The 25273-nt window shown below is 40.0% G+C and overlaps 1 protein-coding gene across 3 annotated transcripts in view; it reads left to right on the forward strand.

Annotated features, from left to right (window-relative positions):
- LOC122809419 (zinc finger protein 501-like) overlaps positions 1 to 25273 on the forward strand; it is a 115692-nt gene that overhangs the window by 85979 nt on the left and 4440 nt on the right. Inside the window, exon 3 of one of the 3 annotated variants that reach the window (XM_044080908.1) lies at positions 6897 to 7019. The exons of 1 other annotated variant lie outside the window; for it this stretch is intronic. In XM_044080908.1, coding sequence (XP_043936843.1) covers positions 6897 to 7019 — 123 coding nt within the window. The remainder of the gene's footprint in view (positions 1 to 6896; positions 7020 to 25273) is intronic. One more of the 3 variants, XM_044080919.1, reaches the window with a different exon arrangement.

The raw sequence follows: 25273 nt of genomic DNA on the forward strand, positions 1-25273 counted from the left end.
CTAAGGTTGAACATAGTCAGCTGTGGGTTTGTGAGGCAATGTTTCACACTTGCATGGAAACATCCCAGCAAATTGTGACCATGGAACAAGTGTCTTTTACCTTCAAGAATAGCTTTAAGACCTGCTCCTAAGTGATCTTTTGGAGGAGGGTAAAGACAAGATGTCATGTGGAGGAAATGAGGGGATATAGAGGGGGGAGAAGGTGGGACTAAATTTATCTGCTAATATGTTGGCTTTGCCCTCAGACGCTGACTCTGAACTTCCAGTTCTGTGCAATGTTGTGTAATATTCCTAAGGTTTCTTAAATAACTGAAGAAGAATTTGTGACTGTTCATAGCTGTTGTATAAATATAAAATGGTTTCCCCTACTCCATTTTGTATTAAGTTTCATTTTACTTATACTTATGTGTAGTTTTAAAAATGTAGCATACATGAATAGTTCATAGGTTGGTACTAGGCTATCGGCCCTAGGGCCTATACAAGCCTAGCCATAACAATTCCCTGGCTATTTCTTCCCACAATATTCACTTCCCTGGACCAATGTTCATTTAATTTAGTTAATTTTTTCAGCACAAATGTTCAGCTATAATTGCTTTGTGTTATCATAAGATCCTTGAAATATAAGAGTCTGCTGTAAAGTATAACCAGATGTATTACATTTAGATAACACTGGAATGTGGGAGTCTAGCATAAATCACAGTACCTTCAGACTATGGGAGTCTAATAATTTAATGTATAGCTGTGAGTAATTTTCTGTTCTTCCTTTACTATTGTAAGTGTAAAAAGTTAATGCTTTTCTGAATCAAATGCACAAGAAATTACTTGTGTTTTTTTTCCAATAAAATGTTATAAAAAAGAGCTTCACTGGCAATCCAGTCAGACTTTGCAGATCACTGCTGTAACAGAAGAAAAAACATGTTTAGCCAAGCATGCTTGTAAAGTAGCTGCTTGAATAGGCAGTGAGGTAAAAGGTTTACAGTATAAATAAACAGTTAACGTTAAACTGTATTAAAAGAAATAACTAATTTCATCAGTTCTGTCAGTTGTCTTTGCCAATTGTGGTATTTAAAGTTTATATTTGGCTGTGGTGGATTAGATTATTTTTCTAAATTCTTTAATTTGAGTGCATTTTAGGAGTGAGGGAACCTTATTTTTGTTTGTTTTAAGGGGTGAGTTGTTTTCCTTTTTTAAGTAATGTAAATACTTTAGTTTACCATTTACTAATTTAACATTCTATGCAACCTGTGTGAATACAGCACTTGTTATATTGGCACTGATTGCTGATAGAAGTATTTCATAATGAATTTACTATACTAATAAAGCAGCCTCAGGTCAGTCCGTGCTTTCATTCAATTATCTGTAACTTGCCATTGTCAAACACGCAGATCCAAATATTACCGCAGCTATCCAGTTTTAATTCCATGATTAATTATTTAATAAGTAATTTTAAGTCAAACAAAAACAGTTAAACACACATTTAACTATTTACAACCTGTTTGAGATTAGGCATTAATTAGTGACTATATTTCATTTTCATTCTATTTCAAGATTTAACAACTGGACCAGTGACCTCTCGCTTTTTATTGGTTTACAGTATTAAGTAGATGTAGATCTTGGGTACTTTGTTTTGTGTCAATATCCTCATCAAGTTCAGATTCCATTGCAGCACCCTATACAACCCATTCTTTACTATGGAGTTTTGTTTGTGAGCTCTAAAATTCTCACTTCTATATTTTTAAATTCTGTTAATGATCATTTTCATCTGCCATTTTAATGTTTTGTCTTTGGTTTTCTGTCTTCTAGTTGTAGGCTTTCTTAGTCACTTCCAACACTAAAGGTAACGCTTTCACCTTTTTAGTGCATTATTTTATACCAACTAAACAAAGCATTTATGTGCTGAGGTTAAATCCTCTAAGTATAAGACTTAAACATACCATTCAAGTAATTTTTGTTCTAAAGTAACTTCATACCTTCCCAAAGCCTTCCTCTCTTGTCTCTGTCTAACTCTGAACCATCACAACTCCAACAAATGTCCCTCTTGTCTTTGGGAACATTTTTTAAAGTCTCAGTGAGGGTAATTCTTATTTTTCTTCATTTAATTGTGTATCTAGAATTGACATATTTCTTTATATCTGAAATATTTTTATTTAATCATAGATCCCTTGCTATTTTTATCTTTATACTGTACTGTCTTATCAAGTTTAATATTGTCCTATATGTTCTGTTCTTTACTAATCTGTCATTTCTGTTCTGGCCTCACTTACAAAAATCACTATTTGTCATTCAACAAAATTACTATTCAACCTTTTCATCTCTTCCTTAAGCTGTAATTTTAGACCTGCATATGCACGTTGACAGAATTCAATGACCCACAACTTTTGTATAGCTTCATCCCATTTTATACCTCCTCTCTTTTTATCATCTGCTCCCATTTTTTGTTCTTCTCTAAATGTTCACATCATTCTCTTCTATGTTATTCCTATTACTATATGCTGTATTAACCTACTGGTGTTCTGTTTTTTTTTCCAAGGACTAACTTTCTTTAACATAAAGATTTGCTTAATATCTTTACTTATACAAGTCTGTATATAATGTTCTTCATATTAATTTCCAAAATCTGCCCAAATGCCCGCATGTGATCTTTTTGTTACCTCACTGGACATTGTACCCATCATTTGCTTCCATTAGTGCATACATTCCATATTGTGAATCAAATACCTTAATCTAAGCTGCATAGCATAATAATATGCCTCCAAATCTGGAAGTCCCAAACTACACTTTTTCTTTGTTGGCATTGTTCTTCCCATTCCACTCTTTCTTTGTTATCCCTCCAAAACTCTCTTTTTTTCCTTTTTTGTATATGTCCATATCTGACCTCTTGGATGATGCAAATGAATCTGACCTGCATACAGTACCAGTAGGACCAAAAACATTTGTATTTCGTACATCTTATTTTCAGTGTCCATAAGACAAGACTACAGAAACTGCTGTTAATCCCATAAGACAAAACTATGGAAACTACCGTTTATCCCATTTGGAGCAAATTCCCAAATCTCATTTTGTTATGATCCACAAAAGAAGCCCTGAACCAAATCATGCATTGATGCTTAGTTCATTACTACCGCCTTTGTTTTTGCTTAATTTACTTTATGTTCTGCTGTACTATTATAAAATTATATTTTATTAAATTAAGTATTTTATCACACTCGACTGGTAGCATAGTATTATGTTATCTGTAAAAAGTGCTGTTTTCTCATTTAATGTTTCTCCATTTATATCCAATTATGTTTGATTGTCTTATGTGCCTGGTTAATGGTTCTAAATATGAAGCAAAGAGTCTTGGTGGAAATGAACAGTCCTACCCAGTTTTTCTTGTAAGGCTAAATGCTTTAGAGAGCTCCCCACTGCACATCACCGTAGCTTGAGCTCCTCTGTAGATATTCACTATTGTTTCCCATGTTTGTGGAAACTGACATACATCACGTGGTCAATTTTATAAATTCCCATCTCATTCTATCAAATACCTTTTCAGCACCCAAACCTATTAACATCTATTATTATTATTGTCCAATCATTCTTTTCAATCTTAAGGGTTCATTTATCATTGTCAATATTTGCCTACCTTCTACAAAACCACACTGATTTAGGTGTGCTATTATTCTTAGCAATATATTTGCCATTTTTTTTTTTCAAATTGTGTTAAGTACTTTATAACTCTGTAGTAATTATTCAGAACTGACATGGTTTTTATAACCCTGGATAAAGGGAATCCTTTCTCTCATTGATATAACCACCATTACTGCTTTCCAAGTCAAAATCATATTCCCACCCAAAAAATGTTATTTAAAAGTGCTAACCAGACCTTTATATCTTGTTCCTTTTTTCACACACTTACTAGAATTCTCTCACTAAAAAGATTTCCCCCTTATTCTAGTTTCTCATTGCATTTTTAATTTCATTTTCCTTATTTTGATGTTAATAACCCTCTTTCGATTTATGTTAATCAAGGAAGTTGTTTATGCTGTAGTATAATTTACCTTTGTATTCATGTTTTCCTGGTTCAACTTCTATCCTACCTTCACAAGTTTCTTGATTTTATTTATCATTCTTTTAACCCTTTCCTGTCTGTTTGCCTTATTTGAGGCAAAATCTTGGTTGCCCTAGAATGTCAAAAAGTAGTCATTTTTTAAAAAACAGTTGCTCTATGTTCATTTCTGTCTTTGCGTACTCTTTCCGAGACATTATAGCTTCTTTCAATTGCTCTTCAACCTATGTTCCACTTTTCTTTTTTGCTTCTATAAATTCCTTATATTTAAGCCCTCTAAATACCTGCTGACCATTATTCTAGAATTATGATATTATCCCTGGATGTAGATGAAACAACCTTGGCAATTAGTTGTGCCATAGGAAATATTTCCTGACAACACTTGCCATGTAGTGATCAAAGGAGAGAGAGAGAGAACGAGAAAACATATCTACCTAGGTGCCCAGATATCTGACTACTTTTTACTTTATGCTTGATAATGGACTGTTGTCAGTATTGTAAGTTGAAGTAAATTGCTGTTTTCCAAAGGAAACAATACTTCATATTTTAGTGTTTCTATTTAAGACCATTATCCATACACCAGGTATTGTATTCTTTTTGTAGGGTACAAGTACTGTACCTGCAGAGATTAAATCATATCCAGTTTCCAATCATCAGCTAATTTAGTCATCTAGAGGTCCCAATTTTCAATTTTGAGGTGAGAAAATTAATTGCTAATGGAAGACAACCAAGCATAGATCTTGGCTTTAATCTAGTGGTCATCTTTATAGTTAGATAAGGCATATGCCACACAGCGTGTGTTCTTTTGTTCAACTGTCTATCCATCTTAATACATAATCATCAATATTTAAGGCCAATATCTTTCTTGCAATACTGTCATGCTGTATGATATTGAATGTCTTGGCCAAATGGAGATACAGTATGAACAGCATGACCACTACTGATTTGCTTGGGTGACCTTCTCAAAGAAGTTTGCAAGATTTAACAGGCATGTTTGATGTTTTACAAAGCCAAATTGCAGTGGGTCAAGCCTAATGAGATTTTTGATATCATAATTAATGAGGCTGGTTATGATATAGTCAGTGGGTTTAACACATAGCCTAGTGACAACCTATGAACCTATCAGCCCTAGGGCCTATACAAGCCTAGCCATAACAATTCCCTGGCTATTTCTTCCCACACTATTTACTTCACTGGACCCCTGTCTAGCAGGGTGACAGACGTGATCCCTAGGGTGAGTTTCCTTTCTCCCATCCAGTCATCAAGGTTCCTTTTGAAGAGGGCCAAAGAGGCGTTCTGCTTGACATGTATGGGCAGTCTATTCTAGAGTCTGGGGAGTCTGTGTCTGGAATCTATCCCTCCAGCAAGTTTTGTTTATTGTGATGACAAGGTTTAGATCCCTAGAGTGTGTGGCTCTGAGGGACTGGGATTTAAGTGTAGCATGTCCAACAGCTCTGGGTTTGACATGGCCTTGTATGTTAAGCAGAGATCGCCTCTGAGTAGACGATATGCGACAGAGTATAGCTGGAGTGTTTTAAGGCGGTCAGCATAGGGCATCAGATGCATCAGACTTAGGAGGCTAATTGGACATCAAGGAAGATACTGCAGCTGATTATCTCAGAGAGTCCTAGAAGGATTCTGCAAGTATTGGTCAGGGAGGATGCTCTGGGTACTCTTATTGAATTTCTTCAAGGTTCAGAGCCACTGGTATTTGTTAGGGTTGATGTCCCTTCCAAGAAAAGACAAACGATGATGCATGTTTCAGTCCATCGTGCGTTTCCTCAAAGGGAATTGCAAGAGTTTACTCAGGGCTTGTTTTCTGCCTTGAGGGCCCTGAAGGCTACTGAAGAGTTTTGCTGCCTGTTCCTCCTTGGACCTCTACCCCTTCTAAATGGCCTAGGGAATTGAATTCCATGGATGAGGATTCGGAGTCTGAGGAGAGGCCCTTGTCCTATTCTTCACAGATGCCTTCACCTTTGGCTTATGGTTCTGATGAAAAGGAATCTCTATTCCTGAGTCTCCTTTTGAGTTATTGTCCTTCAGGAACACAGTTGCTATGATGATGGAAAACTTCCATGGGATTGTTCTCAAGTGTTTGAAATGCAGAGGAGATATTATGATTTGCTTCAGGTGGATACTCCTAAACCCTCAGCAGTTCTGCTGTGTTGGCTGCCTTGTTGGTTACTTTCATTGCTTCTTCCAAGTCTCCTGATTATCAGCCTCCTGCTCCCAAGAAACCTGATAGGTTCTATAGGACACTGAGGATTGTCTGTTTTTATTTGTGTCCTTCTACTAATCTTGCTGTGGTCAGTCTGTTCTGACAAACCTTCCAAGCTCTTGCCTCTTCTGAAATTGTGCCTTCTGATAAGGATAGTAGGGCAATGGAGAGGAGTGGTGAGAAGGCTTTTTTTTTTTGTTTTTTTAAAAGCTGCCTTAATGACCATTTGTGAAAAACATCCATTGCTGCATTGAAAATATGCATCACTGCCAGAATGGAATGTCACAGACAACATTTTAAAATAACCCTGAAAGTATAGGGACATTCCTTTGGTTTTCAGGGGATCAGTTGTACGGGGGCAGGATAACTGGGTTACACCAGTTTGTGCACAAATATTTCAGCAATGCTGATGCAATTTAACAGTGTTGCTTCTTGTCTAAGCCATATTGTTTAATGGCTATGTAGACAAGGGGCAGTTAGAAAGCTACATGTGACTGCAGAGACCTCATTTGCTAGTATGATTTTTGGGAAAGGATGCATGCTGGTTACTGGGTAGAGTCATAATGAAATGAGGATGCATTTATACTAGTACTTGTCCTAGTTAAAACTAAGTACAACACTTTTGTTTTGTAGGCTACTGCATTCCAGAGGAAGAGCTGTTGGCACTTATTGAAAGGAAGGTGCCACAGCCTGGTAGTCATGTTCAGCAGAAACAGAAGAAGTGGAAGGATCTTTATCCAAAAGGTACTCAGCACTGTGAGTATTTGTTTGAGAAAGACTTGCAAAAGATCTGTATACAATTTTCCCCTGTTTAGCTACTGTATCTTGAACCTTCATGGGTAGACACAAATTTACACATGTATGGCCCTACTTGATTTGTGAGGTGGGAAATCTTAAGTACTCAAAGGGTGACAAGAATTTAAGTGCATCTTCTTAAAGGTGCGCATGTCTAGGCATCTTATGGTTCCTTTGATCACTTGCCTAATATTGTTCCCACATCCTTAACAATCTCATTGGTGTCTTGTGCAAGGTTATGGAGAAGATGGTTATGGAATGTATTCAGAGAGAAAGGAGTGATCTTGTGTGTGTACATGTGAGCCAGTACCGATTTGTTAAGGGAAGGTGATTTGGGTACTTTGTTTAGGAAGTCACAGCTGTTGTGGATAAGGGATTAATTGTATACAGTGTACTTGATCAGGCAAGAGCATTATGAACAAGGTCAGTGAGCTCATGGTCAATACATGTATCATCCGCTGGACTGACAACTGACTTCGCAGTCAGTAAAGGTGGGGTGCTTACTCTCCTCACCATTTGAAGTTACCAGTGGAGTCCTGCTGGGCTCCATTCTTCTCTCTGATATTGTCTTTTCAAATTTACAGGTTGGTAACAACCTCTGACTCTCTAACTTTGCTGATAATTCCAACAGCATAGCATTGCTGTCTTCCCCAGGTAGTAGTTTTGAAAATGTTGGATATGGCCTACAGCTGGTGTAAAAATAATGGTTTGCTCTTCAGTCTTTGCTAATGCTATTTGTTTTGTTGATGGAAAATCATGTATTATGGTTTATTTTGTTAAGCACATAGAAACAGTGATATCACCTTTGATCAGTAGGTTGTGATAATAGAAAGAAAGGCTTTCAGTGTCATCATAGGAGCATAGGAGGTTACTAGGCTAATGGCTCTGGGGCCCTTACAAGCCTAGTCAAGAGTTTATCCCCAAAAAGAAACCTCCGTCAGCACCTGTCACCCTTGTCAATGAGGGACACAGGTGGAACCCCTGGGACAAAGTTGTGCTTTCCCATCCACTCATCGAGGTTGTGCTTGAAGAGGGTCAGTGAGGTACTTCGACATGTATGGGAAATTTATTCCAGAGACAGGGCAGCTTCTGGGAGACAAATCTGTCTCTCCAGCAGGTTTTGTTGATACTGCATATTAGATTCAGGCCTTTCAAGTGGATAATGCGCAAGGAGCTAAACTGATGGATATGGCGCATCTCTAGTTGTTCAGAGTCCGAGATTGCCTTGTAGATGAGACACAGATCACCCCTGAGCAGTCTGTACGATACCAAATAGAGTGATAGTGATTTGAGCCTGCCACATGGGACAGATGTTGGAGGCCATGGTTTCTCTGTATGAGGTGTTTCTGTGCCTTTCCAGTTGGTGCAGATGTTTGAAGAGGTACATACCAAATGGGGCGTTGTACTCCATTATTGGTCTAATGAGGGAGGAGTTTAGAGAGGTAATAACCTCCTTTTTACTGGATGCAATTCCTTTACTTATGAGATGAACCAAGTAAAAGGCTTTTCCGACCACTGCCACTATGTGATGGTCAAATGTGAGATTATCAACCTGACTACCCAGGTCTTACACCACAGGTTGTGTGTTTAGGGGGTTGCCGTTGATGTGGTAAACAGTAAGGACCATGTTTTTGCCAAATGGTATGATGATACAATTTTTTGCATTTAGCTTGAGGCAATGACTTTGGCACCAGTCATTAGTTGCTGTGAGACCCTCTTGCAGTATGTTAACATTATTTGGGGAGTCAATGACTGCACCCAACTTACAATTGTCCACAGACTTGGTTAGCCACAGGCCTTTTGTCTTTGCCTGGACCTCTGAGAAGTAGATGCCAAACAGTAGGGGTCCCAGGATAGATCCATGGGGAATGCCACTAGTGACACATCTGCTATCAGAGGTGGAGGCGCCTATTTTGACCTTGAGGGTCCTGTTTGTGATCAATTGGCCACCCACCCAATAAGATAGGGATTTATGCCAAGTTGTGTTAGCTTCTAGATGATACCCGAGTGGGGGATTTTGTTAAAGGCCTTGGCCAAGTCAAGGTAAGCTGTATGTACTGACTTTCCCTCACTCAGGGCCTTGGTGACGGTCTCAAAAAGACAACCAGGTTCAACAAACAAGATCTTCCCTTGACAAATCCAAACTGGGTGGAGTCAAGTGCTTGGAGATTGCCTATGTCTTTGTTTATGAGATCCATAATAATGCATTATTTAATTTCCTGACTCATTTGGAGAGGATTCAGCAGTTCATCACAAAGATATTATTTGGGCCTGGCAATCTGGATTATTCAGATATGTTTAAAAGGCTGTCCCAATTTTTGGTATAATATCCACTTCTGAGAGAAGATCTATGACATGATTTCTGGACCATAAAAGACCCGCTTCTTTTCAGGATTCTCTTTTAGTAGCACACCAGTGAGAGAGGACTAAACATGCACAAAGATAGGCAACCTTAAAATATCCATTAACAACGGCAGAAAACGAGACATATTTATCACTCTGTGGCTCTCCCAGTTTTGGAAAAAAATTCCTCTGCCATTATGAGAATGCCAGTCCCTTCACACCTTCTAAAGATGCCTCAATGAAACCTATTTTTTCAGTGTAGGATAACAGCCATTAAGCTTTTAGAAGGCCTTTAGGCCATAAACTTGTTTTTAAAGCTAAGGTTATAGAAACATAGCATTCGAATAATATCCTGTAATTAAAAGGGCTTTCAGAGAGCATTCCATTAGTATCCCATAATTAAAAGTGCTTTCATATAGATTCACACAGACAAATACAGGAAGATGTGTAAATATTTTGTCTGAAAAAAGATGTCTGGTGAGGAGATACTGATGAGAACTGTCGAGTGCCCCCATGGCACACCTGGGTTTGGTTTGTGACTTGGGTGTCGTCGGGTTTACAGGGGAGTATTGGGAGTGAGAAGCCAATGTCATTTTGCCCATCCTAAGGGGTAGAAGGCAGCCTAGGCTCACTACAGTAGTGGCATTTAGGGACTGGTAGGCTTCATGCTACAGAAGCAGTGTGCCACTTTGTCAGGAGCTTACTCATGCATGGAAGTGTTCATGCACCTCCCAGTCATAGCAGTTGTGGAGCTTGCAAGGCTGATACAAGGTGGTTTAAGGCACATTCCCAGGAGTAGTATGATGCTGCACCAGCATCCTTATCTCCTCGCTAGCTGTGGTTGTGGGTCAGGTTGAGGTCAGGAGAGACCAAAAAGGATCTGGTCAAACAGTGAACAAGGAGAGGAGCTGGTAGCAGCTGATGGTCAGCTGTGGAGAGAAGAAAAAAAAATGAAACTTAAGAGAATTATTTTCCTTGGCACATCATGTTAAGTAAAAAATAAAACACTTTTGATATGAATTATAGAGGCTTATAAATCACAACCAGTGTTTTGTGTGTACAAGACAACGGATGCCAAGAAATTCACCTTAAAAAAGAATGAAGCAAAGCTCAAATGATGAATCCTGACAAGATTACAACCTATGTCTTTTCTACTTTTATATATTGGGGCTTTTCTCCCAGACCTCCACTGAAAATGGGCTTGTCCCCAGCTGGCCTATCCTGGTAAACAAATGTCAAATGATATATTTTTTTATTTATCCAAGTCTGTGTTTTCCATGATTTTAGGGAGTAATCATGGTGCTTCAGACACTACATATAAGATATGATGCAGTATAGTACAGTACAATATAATTTATCACACACAGGAAAGATTTTATTTATTAATTTTTATTTATTTATTGACATTTGATGACTGGGAAGGTGTTACTGGCTAGGAGCCCATTTTCAGCAGAGGCTTGGGGAGAAACATTTTAAGAGTAATAATTTTATAGTCTTTTAAAATAGTGCAAAAAGCAAATGCCATTTAAATAATTATACCAAATTAGACATAATATAAAAACATTAGTTGAGAGTAGATACAAGTTATATGAAAATGAAACCTTGTGGCAGCACTATCATTCACACAAAGCAAATTTCTGGTTTTTTTTTTTTTTTCAGCACATTTTACCTCAAGGTAAAGTGCATTGTTCTCCATTCTGGATGTACAGTGAATCTAAAAAGTTTACACACCCCCTGTTAAAATGCCAGGTTTTAGTGATATCAGTAAATAATTTCAAAAATGTTCCCACCTTTAATGTGGCATATAACCTGTACAATTCAATTGAAAAACAAACAAATATGTTGGGGGAAAACTATAAAAAATAAAAAACATACAATAAGCTGGTTGCATAAGTGCACACACCCTTAAACTAATACTTTGTTGAAGCAGCTTTTGATTTAATTACTGCATTCAGTCTTCTTGGGCACACACCTGCCATCAATTAAAGAGCCACTGATTAAACCCAAATAAAGTTCAGCTGTCCTGGTAGGATTTTGCTGACATTTACTCAGTTGCCTGCTACAGCAAAAGCCATGGCTCACAGAAAGCTTACAAAGCATCAAAGGGATCTCATTGTTGAAAGCTATCAGTCAGGAGAAGGGTACAAAAAAATTTCCACAGCACTGGATATACCATGGAACACAGTGAAGACGGTCATCAAAACGTGGAGAAAATATGGGGCAACAGTGTCGTTGCAAAGAACTGAATGTCCTTCTAAAATTGATGAAAAGACAAGATGAAAACTGGTCAGGGAGGCTGCGGGCTGCCAAGAGACCTATAGCAACACTGAAGGAGCTGCTGGAATTTCTGGCAAGTACTGGTTGTGTACTACATGTGACAACAATCACCTGTATTTTCCATATGTCTGAGCTATGGGGTAGGGTTGCAAGAAGGAAGCCTTTTCTTACACAGAAAAACATCCAGGCCTGGCTAAAATTTGCAAAGCAATGCATCAAGTCTCCCAAAAGCATTATAGGAAAATGTGTTATGGTCTGATGAGACCAAGTTTGAACTTTTTTTGCCACAATTCCAAAAAGTACGTTTGGCGCAAAAACAGCACTTCGCATCACCAAAACAACACCATCCCCAAGTGGAACTGGGGCTTTAGTCAGGGTGTAGGGAATTATGAACAGATCCAAATGCCAGTCACTTTTGGCCCAAAACCTTCCAGGCATCTGCTAGAAAAATGAAGAGGAATTTCACCTTTTAGCATGACAATGACTCCAAGCATGCATCCAAATCAACAAAAGAATGGCTTCACCAGAAGAAAATTAAAGTTTTGGAATGGCCCAGCCAGAGCCCAGACCTAAATCCAATAGAAAATCTGTAGGGTGACCTGAAGAAGGCTGTGCTCAAGAGATGCCCTTGCAATCTGACAGATTTGGAGCACTTTTGCAAGGAAGAGTGGGTAAATATTGCCAAGTCAAGATGTGCCATGCTGATAGAATCCTGCCCAAGAAGACTGAATGCTGTAATTAAATCAAAAGGTACTTCAACAAAGTATTATAGTTTAAGGGTATGCACACTTATGCAACCAGATTATTGTACGTTTTTTATTTTTTATATTTTATCTTGTTTTTTGTTTTTCAATTGAATTGTGCAGGTTATAGGTCACATTAAAGGTGGGAAAAGTTTTGAAATGATTTATTGTGGGATCATTTTTTAATATCACAAAAACCTGGCATTTTAACAGGGGTGTGTAAACTTTTTTATATCCACTGTAGAATCCACTATACCCCACCAAACAATTATGTAGCTCCTCAGAATGAAAAATGGGGGTCTATATTACGGCATTGAAACGCTGCAACTTTGAACAACTGAACTCCTAACAAGTATTCAGCGAAATTCACTTCCGCGATTCACTGAATACTTCAAGGGCAAAGATGTAGTTGGCCAACTATGCAATGTTGCCCTTTTCTCCAATGTAGTGCGATCTCTGAGTTGGTATATTTAGTTACCATATTTCCCCGAAAATAAGACCGGGTCTTTTACTCTTTCCCCGACGAAATACATATTAGGGCTTATCAGGGGATGCCTTATTCACCCCCCCCCCCCCGTACAACAATCTACATTTATTAATTTATTCATGTACAAAAATCGACATTTATTCATGTACACAAATTGACATTTATTTGGTACTTTTCTGTTATTTGGCAACAGTTCTAAGTAGTGTGTTAACAGTTGTGTGAGAATTCTACATAAACAGTGCAATAAACATTTCATAGTGGCTCTTTAATTGAGTGGCTTTCATAGTGCAATATTTCATGCTTAACAAAGTGCAGAAAAATCTCAATACATGTGTATTGGAGGAGGGGAATAAAACTGAAAACAGAAGTAATCCATTCTGTTGCCCCGATAATGGAAAAGTTGTTCAAATACAGTCGTGTCATCTTCTTCTGGAACATTGTCATAAGTCTCCAACCCCCAAATTTATGTCCTGAATTTCTTGCAACTCCATTTCCTGTAGAACCATTGGCCCCAGTCTGTCATGCCTAGCAATAGAGCTCTCCTTAAATGAGCACTGCTTGTCCAAATAGCCTGCTTGTAGTGCATTGGCAACACAGCTGTCAGTGATTTTATCCCATGAATTCTTCACCCAAGTCACGACCTCTTGCAGGCTAGGCTTCAAAAAGTTTCCACGCTGATTTCTCTTCATTCTATTTTCAATGTAGTCATTGAGTTCCAAGCACAAATGGTCCTTGAATGGCTTGTTTACTGCAATATCAAGAGTCTGGAGAAAGGCAGTCATTCCTGCGGGAATCATTATTTGATCTATTCTTCTCCGTGCAAGGAATTTCTTCATGTTTTAAGTGCTGTGAGTGCTGGCTGAATCCCGGACTAGCAGACCTCTTTCACCACCCCACAAAACAAGTGGCAGCATTACATCGACCCACTTCCTTAACTGCTTGTGTGCACCAGGCTTTTTCGGTTTCAAGAATGTAAATGCCTGAAACACGTTCAATCTTATCTTTCTTGCCCTTATTAATGATTAGAGGTGGGGTTTTCTTTCCATCTAGACAAATTGCCAAAGTACAGGTAACGTGTACTCTCGTAACCAGTGGAGGGAATATAGATTGATGAGGCACCCCTCTGATCAATTGTTTGAGATCCTTGGCCTATAAACACTGCAGTTTCATCCATAGCAGTCATGTTGGAGAGTTGGTATTTAGAAAAGTCGGTGCCATCAGCAAACGACTTGAATGCAAGTGCACGTTTAATAACTTCAGTTATCTTCCAGCTTGAGCAGTGTTGTTGATCTTCTTAGAGATGGTTCATATCGCTAAAGGAAGCCATCCAGCCAATGTTGTGATGCTTTAAATTCTTCTGGGGATATTTCTAACTGTGGTGCCATTGCAAGGGCAAATGCTTGAATATCAGCCCTGTGCACAACCAAAGCCTTTGCTCTCCTGTTAGCAATCCAGTCACAGATGATGTCTCCAGCTCAGAAAATAATGGTTGCTGACACCTGATCCACACTTGCACTTCTTAGCATTTCCCTCATCGGCTTGTTGACTGAGGTTGTTGTATGCTGCATGCCATTTTTGGACCATTTGGAGAACTAACTTTTCTTTGCAGAAAGCCATCAGATTTTTTTCTCCGGGAGTCCTCCACGATTCCTTTCTTGTACTCAGTGGAATAGCTCTTTCTTTGTGCACTCATCTTGTCTGGGGGGGGGGGTTAATTAAAGACTTATGAGACCAGAGTGGCAACACAAAATGGTGACTAATAAGAAGACACAACCACAACCGTTCTTTATCAAGTGCGTGTTGTCTGTACTTTGACCAATCAAAGCACACCTGCCAATATTTGTGGGCCAAGGATCTCAACCATCAAGTGTGAGTGATGATTAGGGTTACAGTAAGAATCATGGAGGACTCCCAGGGAAGAATCTTATGACTTTCTGCAAAGAGAAGAAGTTGGGTGTCTGGTCCAAAAATGGTGAGCAGAGTACTACAACCTCAGTCAACGGGTTTCAATAATATTATTTTATAGTTCAACTTGTCCGTCATGTGTTGTTGATGATCTTAACTGGGGCTTATTTTTGGGGTAGGGGCTTATATCATGACCACCCTGGAAAACCATGCTAGGCCTTATTCTCTGGTTAGGTCTTATTTATGAAGAAATACTGTAGGGGGGTGTGGGGGGCAAATCCCCCACATCAGGGGGCATGGGGGATGCAGCCCCCCACATGGGTGGGTTTGGTTTAGGTAGAACTAGTTCCGTTGCTTTGCAGGGCAAGTATTTATTTGCCCAAGTACTCAGCGAATCGCAAAAGTGAATTTCGCTGAATACTTGTCGATGTTGAAGTGTTTGATGTTACAGCATTTCGATGCCTTAATATAGCCCCAAAAAATGATACATCTGCTATTTCATTCACTGCAAGCAGACAAAACTAATTCTAAAATGGGTTAATGCCAGCATCCCCACACAGAAATGATTAAAAAAGTGAACTTCTTTTCCTCCATTCACTCTTTTTAAAGCAAAGAGCTGCTGCTGTATCATTTCATGAAAGAGCACTGACATACGTTGTGGCACTATCATTCCCACAAAGCAAAATTTTATTTTTTTTTTACAGCAGATGTTTCACCCACATTCATGGACATGTGTGTTAATAACTGGCAGAGATAGCTTTATTTTATCAGTGCAGAGATGGAAATGCCCAGGAGTAGGTTCATAGGCAAGTACTAGGCTAGCTGTCTTTGTGGGCCATTTTAAGACTAGCCAGTTTTTCTTTCAAAGATGAGAATTAAACCCTCGTAACTTCTGTCTTTCAGGTAAACACCTTAACCATTATACCAACTTCCCTGCCACAACGTTTTCTTTTTTCCTTTTCCTTAGATTTATAGTTTCTTAAGTTCATAGCTAATTACTAAGTTGCTTTCTTAATTCGAAGTCTAGCCAATTTCTCTCCAAAAGGTGAGAATCAAACACTGTACTTTGTGTCTGCGAGTCAATAGTCTGATTTAATAAGGGTAACCCATTTCTTTTCAAATGTATTCTGTAGTAACAGTGCACCACAGCAGCATTATGAGCACTTCATATATTCACCCAAACTTGGTAGCTCTAGTCTGGTCAATGTGGCTACACTGCTGACCATAGCTTTCCTTGTAGCCTCACTCTTTGTTTGGCTTCTTCTGCAGACTAAACATTTATTTAGAACAGCATGTCTCAGTGATCAGGCCAAACTTGCTTTACAGGTAGCAGATTGTTTCAAAGAAAGATCAAGCAAGTTTGCACATTCAGTATTTTTATGTGGCTGATAATTTTTAGGTATTGTTCTTAAGATAGGCTCAATCTAAGTAAGTCAATAAACCTTGCTAATTCAAAGTAAGTAGTGAAAGAGTAATGTGCTAAGTCAAGTTGAATTGCATGTGTTTACAGGTGTGTGTATGTTGGGGCTGCTATCTGCTTAAACTGAACTGAAAAGCTACTAACCACCTCAGGCAGCCCCAACTCAAACTCCAGGAATTACAGACCCATCAGCCTAAAATGTCTTCTATGCAAAGCTGTAGAACTTATCATATAGGATTTAATTAACTATGACATCAAAAAAATCTTATTAGACTCAACCCTAGCAATTTGGTTTTGTCAAGGGTAGATCCTGTCTAATGAATTTTGTAAACTTCTTCAAGAAGGTCACTCAGGCTGTTTACTCTGGACAAGCTGTCTACACAGTGTACCTTGACCTCTCCAAGGCATTCAGTACCATACCACATGCAAATACAATAAATAAGCAGACCTATATGTGGTTAGGTGAATAGCCAACTGTTTTAGAGAGAGGACTCTCACACTGTGAAACTTGAGGGAGGTGGCGAGCATCCTCTGAAAACATGATGGTGACAAGTGAAATCCAGCAGGGATCAGTTCTGGGACCTCTGCTGTTCTGAGTCTACTTTTCCAATCACCAGTTGTCGAATGAGAATCTCTGGTTAACAAAGTTTCCAGATGATTGTAAGCTAGGGGTTGTCAAGTGTCAAGTTGTCAAGTGGGAGGGTGGCCTAATGGTTAAGGTGTTTGCCTTACAAATGCAAGATGCAGAGTTTGTGTCTCACAAGGAATAATTGGCTGGGCTTAAAATGGCTTGCAAGGTCAGTAAGCTTAGTACTAATCTATGAATCTATGAAAGTCCTATCTGACATACATGCACTCCAGCATGACCTTACACTTGTCAATTGCTGGTGTACTAAAAATGCGTTCAAGCTTAATGCCAACAGTGCAACATTGTAGCATTTGGTACGAACTTTGGGAAGGTGGCCTAATGATTAAGGTGTTTGCCTTATAAACACAAGGTGCAGGATTTGAGGCTCACAAGGGATAATTGGCTAGGCTTAAAATGGTTTGCAAGGTCAGTTAGCCTAGTACTAACCTATGAACTATGAACTCCCTACCTCCTACTTAAAGCAAAGATAACGCACCACTTCAAAGTGAAAATGTTGCGACAGACCTGGATACATGGGTGCACAGCTCCCTTACGTTTGACCATTACATTGCAACAGTGTTTTGGAAATCCTTTTATTTGCACAGCTCATAGTTAAATGTGTGTCTTCCTGATGAAAAGAAGTCTTCACCTCTTACTCTTCACAATGATTAAACCTGTCAGTGAGTACAACATATGCTTTGGGACATATCTTACTAAACATGTTCATAAAGGATGCACACACCTCCAGACTGGTAGCCCAACATAACGCATCAGAGATACTTCAGGTGCAGCTAACATTGGGTAAGATGGCGATTTAGGTTGTAGCCTGTTATAGGTCCCAAACCATGTCCCAAGACACTCACTCCATGTTCCTAAGCACCCTGGGGAATATTAGGGTCCAGCCTAACACACTCCTACTGGGCGACTTCAACTACCCCTCCAAACTGCTTATGTCCCAATACACTTGCCCAACATTTCTTGGAATTCATTAATTCCAATGCCTTGAACCAGCTCGTTCTTACCCCCACAAGAGGTAGCAACATCTTTGACCTGGTCATTACTAACATGGGCGACTGTTGCTCTACACCAGTAGTCAAATCCTCCTTGGTTAGATCCTACCACAAACTAATCACCTTGGAAATCCTCCCACCCACAAAGGTAACCACCATGAAAACCTTCTCCAAAGCTAACTTTAGGCTCCTAAGAACAGAAGTGGCTAACTTCACGGCAACCATGCAAATGGAGAATAGTTGCATGACCACCGAATCATACACCAATGCACTGTACAAACACGTTCACAAATGCATGGATCTCACCATACCCAATAGAACCAAGACACTCTCCTCCAAAAAAAGGAAGCCAATCTGGTGGTCCCTTGCCATAAACAAACTCTACAACAGGAGGAGGAAACTGATGCGGAATAAGGTGAAGTCCCAAGACTGGAAAAACTCCATTATCAGCCTCAGCAAAAAGTTGAGATCCCTCATCAAATCCTCTAAAGCTAACTATGAAAACAGAATTGCAGCAGATAGTAAAGACAACCACAAGGCCTTCTATAGTTATGTAAAGAACCTCCACAGCAATACCCAGATTTGCTCTGAGCTACTGCACAATGGTACCTCCTATACTGAGCCAGCAGATATTGCCAATATACTGGCCAACAGATTCAGTGCTAACTTTACCCCCCCCCCCCCGAAGGACCAATCACAATACCAGTAGATTGTCAGGCACCCAGTATCATTGCTGCACAGGTTAAAGCAGCACTGTCCAAGGCCAAGAATACAGCTTCGGTGGGACCTGACAATATCCCTGGCTGTGTTGTACATGAACTACAGAGTGAACTGGCACCTCATATGTGTGCCCTGTTCAATCACAGCCTCACCTCAGGCTTTGTCTCTACCAAATGGCACACTGGTATAGTCATCCCTCTCCACAAAGGAGGAGTGACTACAGACCCTGGGAACTATCACCCCATTAGCTAACAAGTCTGATATGCAAAGCTATGGAATGCATCATCATGGACCTAATTAACACGGATATAATGAATCTCCAAACTCTGGATCCCACACATTTTGTGAAGGGCAGATCATGCCTGCTTAACTTGGTTGACTTCTGTGAGTCAGTCACCAGCGCAATGGATGAAGGCAAGGTGGTTCATACAGTCTACCTTGTTCTGGCCAAGGCCTTTGATACCATTCACCACTAAGGAATCATAGAAAAAACTCACTAAGCTAGGCATTAACCCCTATATCACTAGGTGAGTTGCAAACTGGCTCACAGATGGAACCCACAGTGTGAAAGTAGCTGACTTCAAGTCAGACTGCTGATCAGTCACGAGTGGCATCCCACAGGGATCGGTCCTGGGTCCTGTCCTGTTTGGTATCTACTTTCAGAAGTCCAGTCCAACATGAAGGGACTCTGGCTGACAAAGTTCACAGACGATTGCAAGTTGGGAACCATTATTAATTCTCCAAGTGATGTTGACATCCTATAGAAAGGCCTCTCTGAGATCAACGACTGGTGTCAGAACCATGGCCTTAAGCTCAATGCCAAAAAATGTGTCATCATCCCCCTTGGGAAAAACCCAATTCCCATGAGCTACCACATCAATGGTAGTCCACTGAACACAGAAGGCATTATACGAGATCTGGGAACACAGGTTGACAGCAACCTCTCTCTGACCACAGTGGCAACGTGGTGGTCAAAAAAGTCCTATGTGGCACATCTCATTACTAAGGGTAATGGGTCACCTCATCCCATAAGTCAACAGGCTAGCCCCTCTTCAACAACATACCCAATAAAACATCCCTTTCTTTATTAAATTCTTCCAAGTTGCTTACCATCCTGGCAAGTCTCACGGTGACCCATAAGAGAACAATGAGCCACTTTCATCCATTATTAGATTTTGATATGGTACACGAGCTAATGGTTTCAGAGAACAGCAAAACAGTGACTGAGAACAATGGGGCATATAGAAATGCATTGATCTTGACCTATACTCCACAATTCCCACTTGTTAGAGACATTTTGATAAAGAATTGGTTTATTCTCAGTAATGATGAACAGGTGGGGAGAAAGGTAGGAAATATGCCCACAGTAGTATACAAAAAGGACACATGCATTAAAAATATTTTGGAGAAAAAATAAAGAAAATGTCAACAGCACAGTTAAGGGTGGGATGACAAAACGTGGACACTGTACGCAATGTAAGTTTGTATTGGAAGGAGACTGCATTTTGATTAAGAACTGTGATTATTTTAGATCACAAGAGCAATTGTGGCACAAAAAATGTAGTATATGGTGTGGTGTGCCAGATATGTCAAAGATACTACACTGGCAAAACTAAAAAAGAATTTAGAACACGGATTTACCAACGTATGTATGACATAGGGAAATGTAACATCAAAAATGCACTAGCTAAACACTTGAGTGATTTTCCTACGCATAAATTTAAGTTTATAGTATTGGAGCAAGTGGAGCTAACTGAGGTGGGGGGGGGGGGGGCATTTAGAACTATTTCTTGAATACAAGGAGCTTATGTGGCAACTAAGGGTTAATGCCACCCCCCAGGTCTCAATGAAGTAATATTTCTTGTTACTTGAAGTTTAAAGCGGATTTTTATTTTTGAAAAAGTATTTTTTGAACAAATACTTTTTGAACAATTATGTTTTGACTAGGTCTGACAAGTTTGTCAATAATTTAGAAGAGTTGTATAATTAATATTCTATTGCTTGATACTAACAGGTTTTAAAGTGAATGGATTACCGTGAGTCTGCTGCTTTTAAAATGTTTGAACTAATTAATTAGTTATGTTAATGAATCTGTTTAGGTATTTAAATGATATTTTTATGAACACCAGTTTTCTGAAGAAGACAGTGGTAATTATTGACGTAAGCGTTTAATAAATGTTATTGATTTTGGCTCCAGTTCATCCTAGTGCTTTCTTTTTGTTCTTTGGTTTATCGCTGGATTGTGGTCTAGGTATTCATATTAAGCTAGCAGCATGCTGATTGCTTCTCCGTATTCTGCAAGCCTTCCTTGCATTTTTTTAAACCAGGCCAGTATGACTTCTCATGAAGTGATATGACAACCTTCTTGTACCGCTTCTCTTTTGTTGGTGATATTGCTTTACCTTCATTTGCTTTCTCATTTTCTGAGATTTGCTTCCCACGCTTACATTTTATTGAATTTAAGTTGCCCATGTCACTGCCCAGGAGCAGACAAAGCTTGGGCAAGGGATTGAAAAGTGTCAGCTATAGCTGTATACAACATTGATTCTGGAACCAGACTTCTCAAATGGAGATGGTATCTCTCTCCTGCTGTAGAGATGAGGCCCGACAGAGGCCTCTGTTGGTATGGAGATATTCATAAAGTCCCAATATTATTGCCACATATTTCGAGTTTGTATTAGCAGATGAATGGTGTTGTCACTGAGACTGTGAACAACAGAATAACACTCTTGTTTGTATGTCTGCATTTAATAGCTATTCAGATTGTCTGGACTTAATGGAGGCCATCTAAAAGGCACTTGATTCGGTATCATCTGCTAGTTGTACAACTAGTTGAAATTTGTGATCTTATAAGAATGATGATACTAGAGAGTGTGATTGCGGTTTGCATCTTAACTGGTGTGAACCTAAATGATGCGTTGACTTCTGTTCGAATTGCCCATGAAGAAAGCCATGCTCAAACACAGGGCTGAGTTGAGGTGTGTGTGTAAAACAGAGACTAAAGACTAAATTTATATTCATGTCATCTGACTTGTGCAGTAATGTTAGCTTGACAAGTCTGATCTGTAAAGCCATGGAGTCTATGATTATGAACTTCCTAAACAAGGACATAGGCAATCTCCAAGCACTTGACCCCACCCAATTTGGATTCGTCAAGAGCAGATCTTTCCTGTTGAACCTGGTTGACTTATTTGAGACGATCACCAAGGCCCTGGATGAAGGAAAGTCAGTATATACAGCTTACCTTGACGTGGCCAAGGCTTTTGACACAATCCCCCACTCGGGCAGCCTCAAAAAGCTAACACAACTTGACATAAATCCATATCTCATCAGGTATGTGGCCAACTGGCTCAGTGATAGGACCCACAAGATCAAAATAGGTGTCTACCCCTCTGAAAGCAATCCTGTTACTAGTGGTGTTTCCTGAGGATCTGTCCTGGGACCCTTACTGTTTGGCATCTACTTCTCAGAGGTCCAGGCAAAGACAAAAGGCCTGTGGCTGACCAAGTTTGCAGATGACTGTAAGTTGGGTGCTGTCATTGACTCCCCAAATGATGTTAACATACTGCAAGAGGGTCTTACAGCAAGAAGTGACTGGTGCCAAAATCATGGCCTTAAGTTAAATGCAAAAAAAATGTATTATCATACCAGTCAGCAAAACATGGCCCCTACTGATTACCACATCAACTGCAACCTCCTAATCACACAACCTATGGGGAGTGATCTAGATACACAGGTTGACTACAATCTCACATTCGACCATCATATAGTGGCAGTGGTCAGAAAAGCCTTTTACTTGGTTCATCTCATAAGTAAAAGGGATTGCATCCAGAAAAAAGGTTATTACCTCTCTATGAAAAATAAGCCAATTTTGAGTATAATGCCCTGTTTGGTATGTACCTCTCCAAACACCTGTACAAACCGGAAAGGCCACAGAAATACCTCACAAGAGAATCCATGGCTCTGTATCATACATATTGCTCAGAGGTGATCTGTGTCTTGCCTACAAGGCAATTTCGGACCCCGCCCTTCTAGATATGCTCCATATTCGTAAGTCTAGTTCCTCACGCATCACCAACTTGAAAGCCCTAAGTCTAATATGCGTTATCAACAAAACCTGCTGGAGAGACAGGTTTGTCTTCCAGAGGCTGCCCCTTTTCTGGAATAGACTTTCCATACACATCAAACAGAGTACCTTGCTGACTGTCTTCAAGCGCAACCTCGACGAATGGATGTTAAACCACAAATTTGTCCTAGGGGTTCCACCTGTGGCCTTCATTGACAGAGGCAACAGGTGCTGACTAAGGTTCCTTTTTTTGGGAATAATCTCTTTGCTAGGCTTGTAAGGGCCTCAGGGCCATTAGCTTAGTAACCTCTTATGGTCCTATGCACAACCCCATTCAAGAGAATCTGTTCAAAACAGGACAGCAGCTGGATGGGCCTGGGAAAGAAATTTTAACATGTGGTAAGAATGTCCTAGAAAGATCTGCTTCTTTATGGGATGAGTTAAACTTCCTCTTCTAGAGGAGCTTTTTCCACATACCAGAAGGGGGGTGGAAGAAAGGGGATTGAATGGATCCCATTTAAATTAGCACTAGTAGATGAGTTGGTTGTATGGAGGTATGGCTGAATGATGGTTGGTACTTGTCATGGCAGTAACCATGTAACCTGCTTTTAGAACTTGGCAGTGAGAGAAGCCATCAAGAAAAATAAGACTTCCATACAGTAATACTGGGGAGGGTAAACTATTTGGCAAATAGGTACAGATGGACTGGAAGAAGCAACTATACCAGTTTGTGAAGTGAAAGCCTTGGTGTGGGAAGAGTTTGAGAGCATGGGAAATAGCTTTCACATGGTCGCAAAAACATTCTGGCAAACCACATTGTGACCTGATACAGGGAGGCACATTGTTCAGACCTTTCTCAAAAAGGATGGAGAAACACAGGCTTTAACTACAGTTATTTCTGAGAGGTAGTGGGGACACTTTAAGCAACCCCCATGAAACCAGGGAACAGGTCTTAAATTTAAGGAAGCAGTACCAAAAGTCATTATCAGGATCAGGTCAGTGTCTGTAGATGGCGTCATCGTAAGATTTATGCCGTTCAAACACAAGGCCGAGATCTGCCCATCTGAAAGAGATAGATATTTGGTGAGAGTCATGATTAATGTGCCTTTTCAGTATTTTGTAAAATGTCAGGACATTATGTGTGGACTGGCAAATTTTTGTGATGGTCCTCATTTTTAAAAGGGAGACAGAAGATGTCTTCCAGTTACAGAGTAATTGTGTTTCTCATCTTCCTGGGAAAGCCTACGCCAGGGTACTTGAAGGAGACTTCTACCTGGTAACTAAGGGCTTGATTTAGGAGCAATACACATTTTGTCTTGACTTTGAAACAGTGGACAAACTCTTCATCCTTACATGGATATTGTAGGGTTTATCATAGGAAGTTACTAGGCTATTGCCCTGAGGCCTCGTAAGCCTAGCCAAGAGTTTAGCCTATGTTTGGACAAGTCAGCACCCAAAGCCCCTGTCCAGCAGGGACACAGCTGGAATCCTAGGGGTGTATTATTTGTTTCCCATCCAGTTATCTAAGTAGGTTGCACTTAGGGATAATGAGGTACTCTTCTTGGCATGGAGAGGGGGGTCTTTTCCACAGATGGGGGAGTCTCTGGGATACAAATCTGTCCCACCAACAATTCCTAGATAGATCAGGGTGATGTGTGTGTGGGTTACACGAGTGGAGCTCGACTTGCAGATATGCAGTAGTCCCATCAATGCGGGGTCTGAGATTGCTCTGTATGCCAGACAGAGGTCACCTGTGAGGAGTCTGTATGAAACTGAGTAGAGGGGACTGGGCTTTTAGCCTATCTGTGTAGGGTAGATGTTTGAGGCCCTGAATTCTCTTGGTAAGGAACCTCTGTGGTCTCTCCAGCTGCCGCATGTGCTTTGCAAGGTACATACCAAAGGGGGCATTGTACTCAATAAATGGTCTTAAAAGGGAAGAATACAGGGATGTCATGACTGATGAAATTAAGCTACCCTTACTTATGAGGTGGGCCATGTAGAAAGCTATCTGTAGAACAGAAGCGACATGGTGGTCAAAATTCAGGTTGCTATCAACCTGGGTGCCCAAATCCCTCACGACTGATTGCGTGCTTAGGACGTTGTTATTAATGTGATATGTGGGGACATAACTGTCCTCAATGGGGATGATCATGCATTTTTTGGATTTCAGCTTGAGGCCATGTTTCTGGCACCAGTCATTTGTGTGGGCGAGACCGTCTTGGAGGACATCCTCCTCACTTGGGGTATTAATGACCATGCCCAGCTTGCAGTCATCTGCAAACTTGGTCAGACATAGTCTACTGGTTTTGGCCTGCACCTCAGAGAAGTATATCCAGAATAACAGAGACCCCAAGACCAATCTCCAGGGCACACCACTCATTACAGATCTACAGCTTGAGGTGGCTTCCCCTGTTTTGATTAGGTGGGTTCTATCAGTGAGCCAGTTTGCTACCATCTGGTAACATATGGATTGATGCCTACTTCAGAGAGTTTATCTATTGTGCCTGAGTGGGGAATAGTGTTGAAGGCTTTGGTCAGGTCAAGGTAGGCATTGTGCATCATCTTCCCCTCGTCCATGGCTTTGGTGACTGTCTCAAAGAAGTCAACCAGATTTAA

The sequence above is a fragment of the Protopterus annectens genome, chromosome 1.part1, assembly GCF_019279795.1.
Source record: "Protopterus annectens isolate FY-2018-M chromosome 1.part1, PAN1.0, whole genome shotgun sequence".
NCBI lineage: Eukaryota > Metazoa > Chordata > Ceratodontiformes > Protopteridae > Protopterus > Protopterus annectens.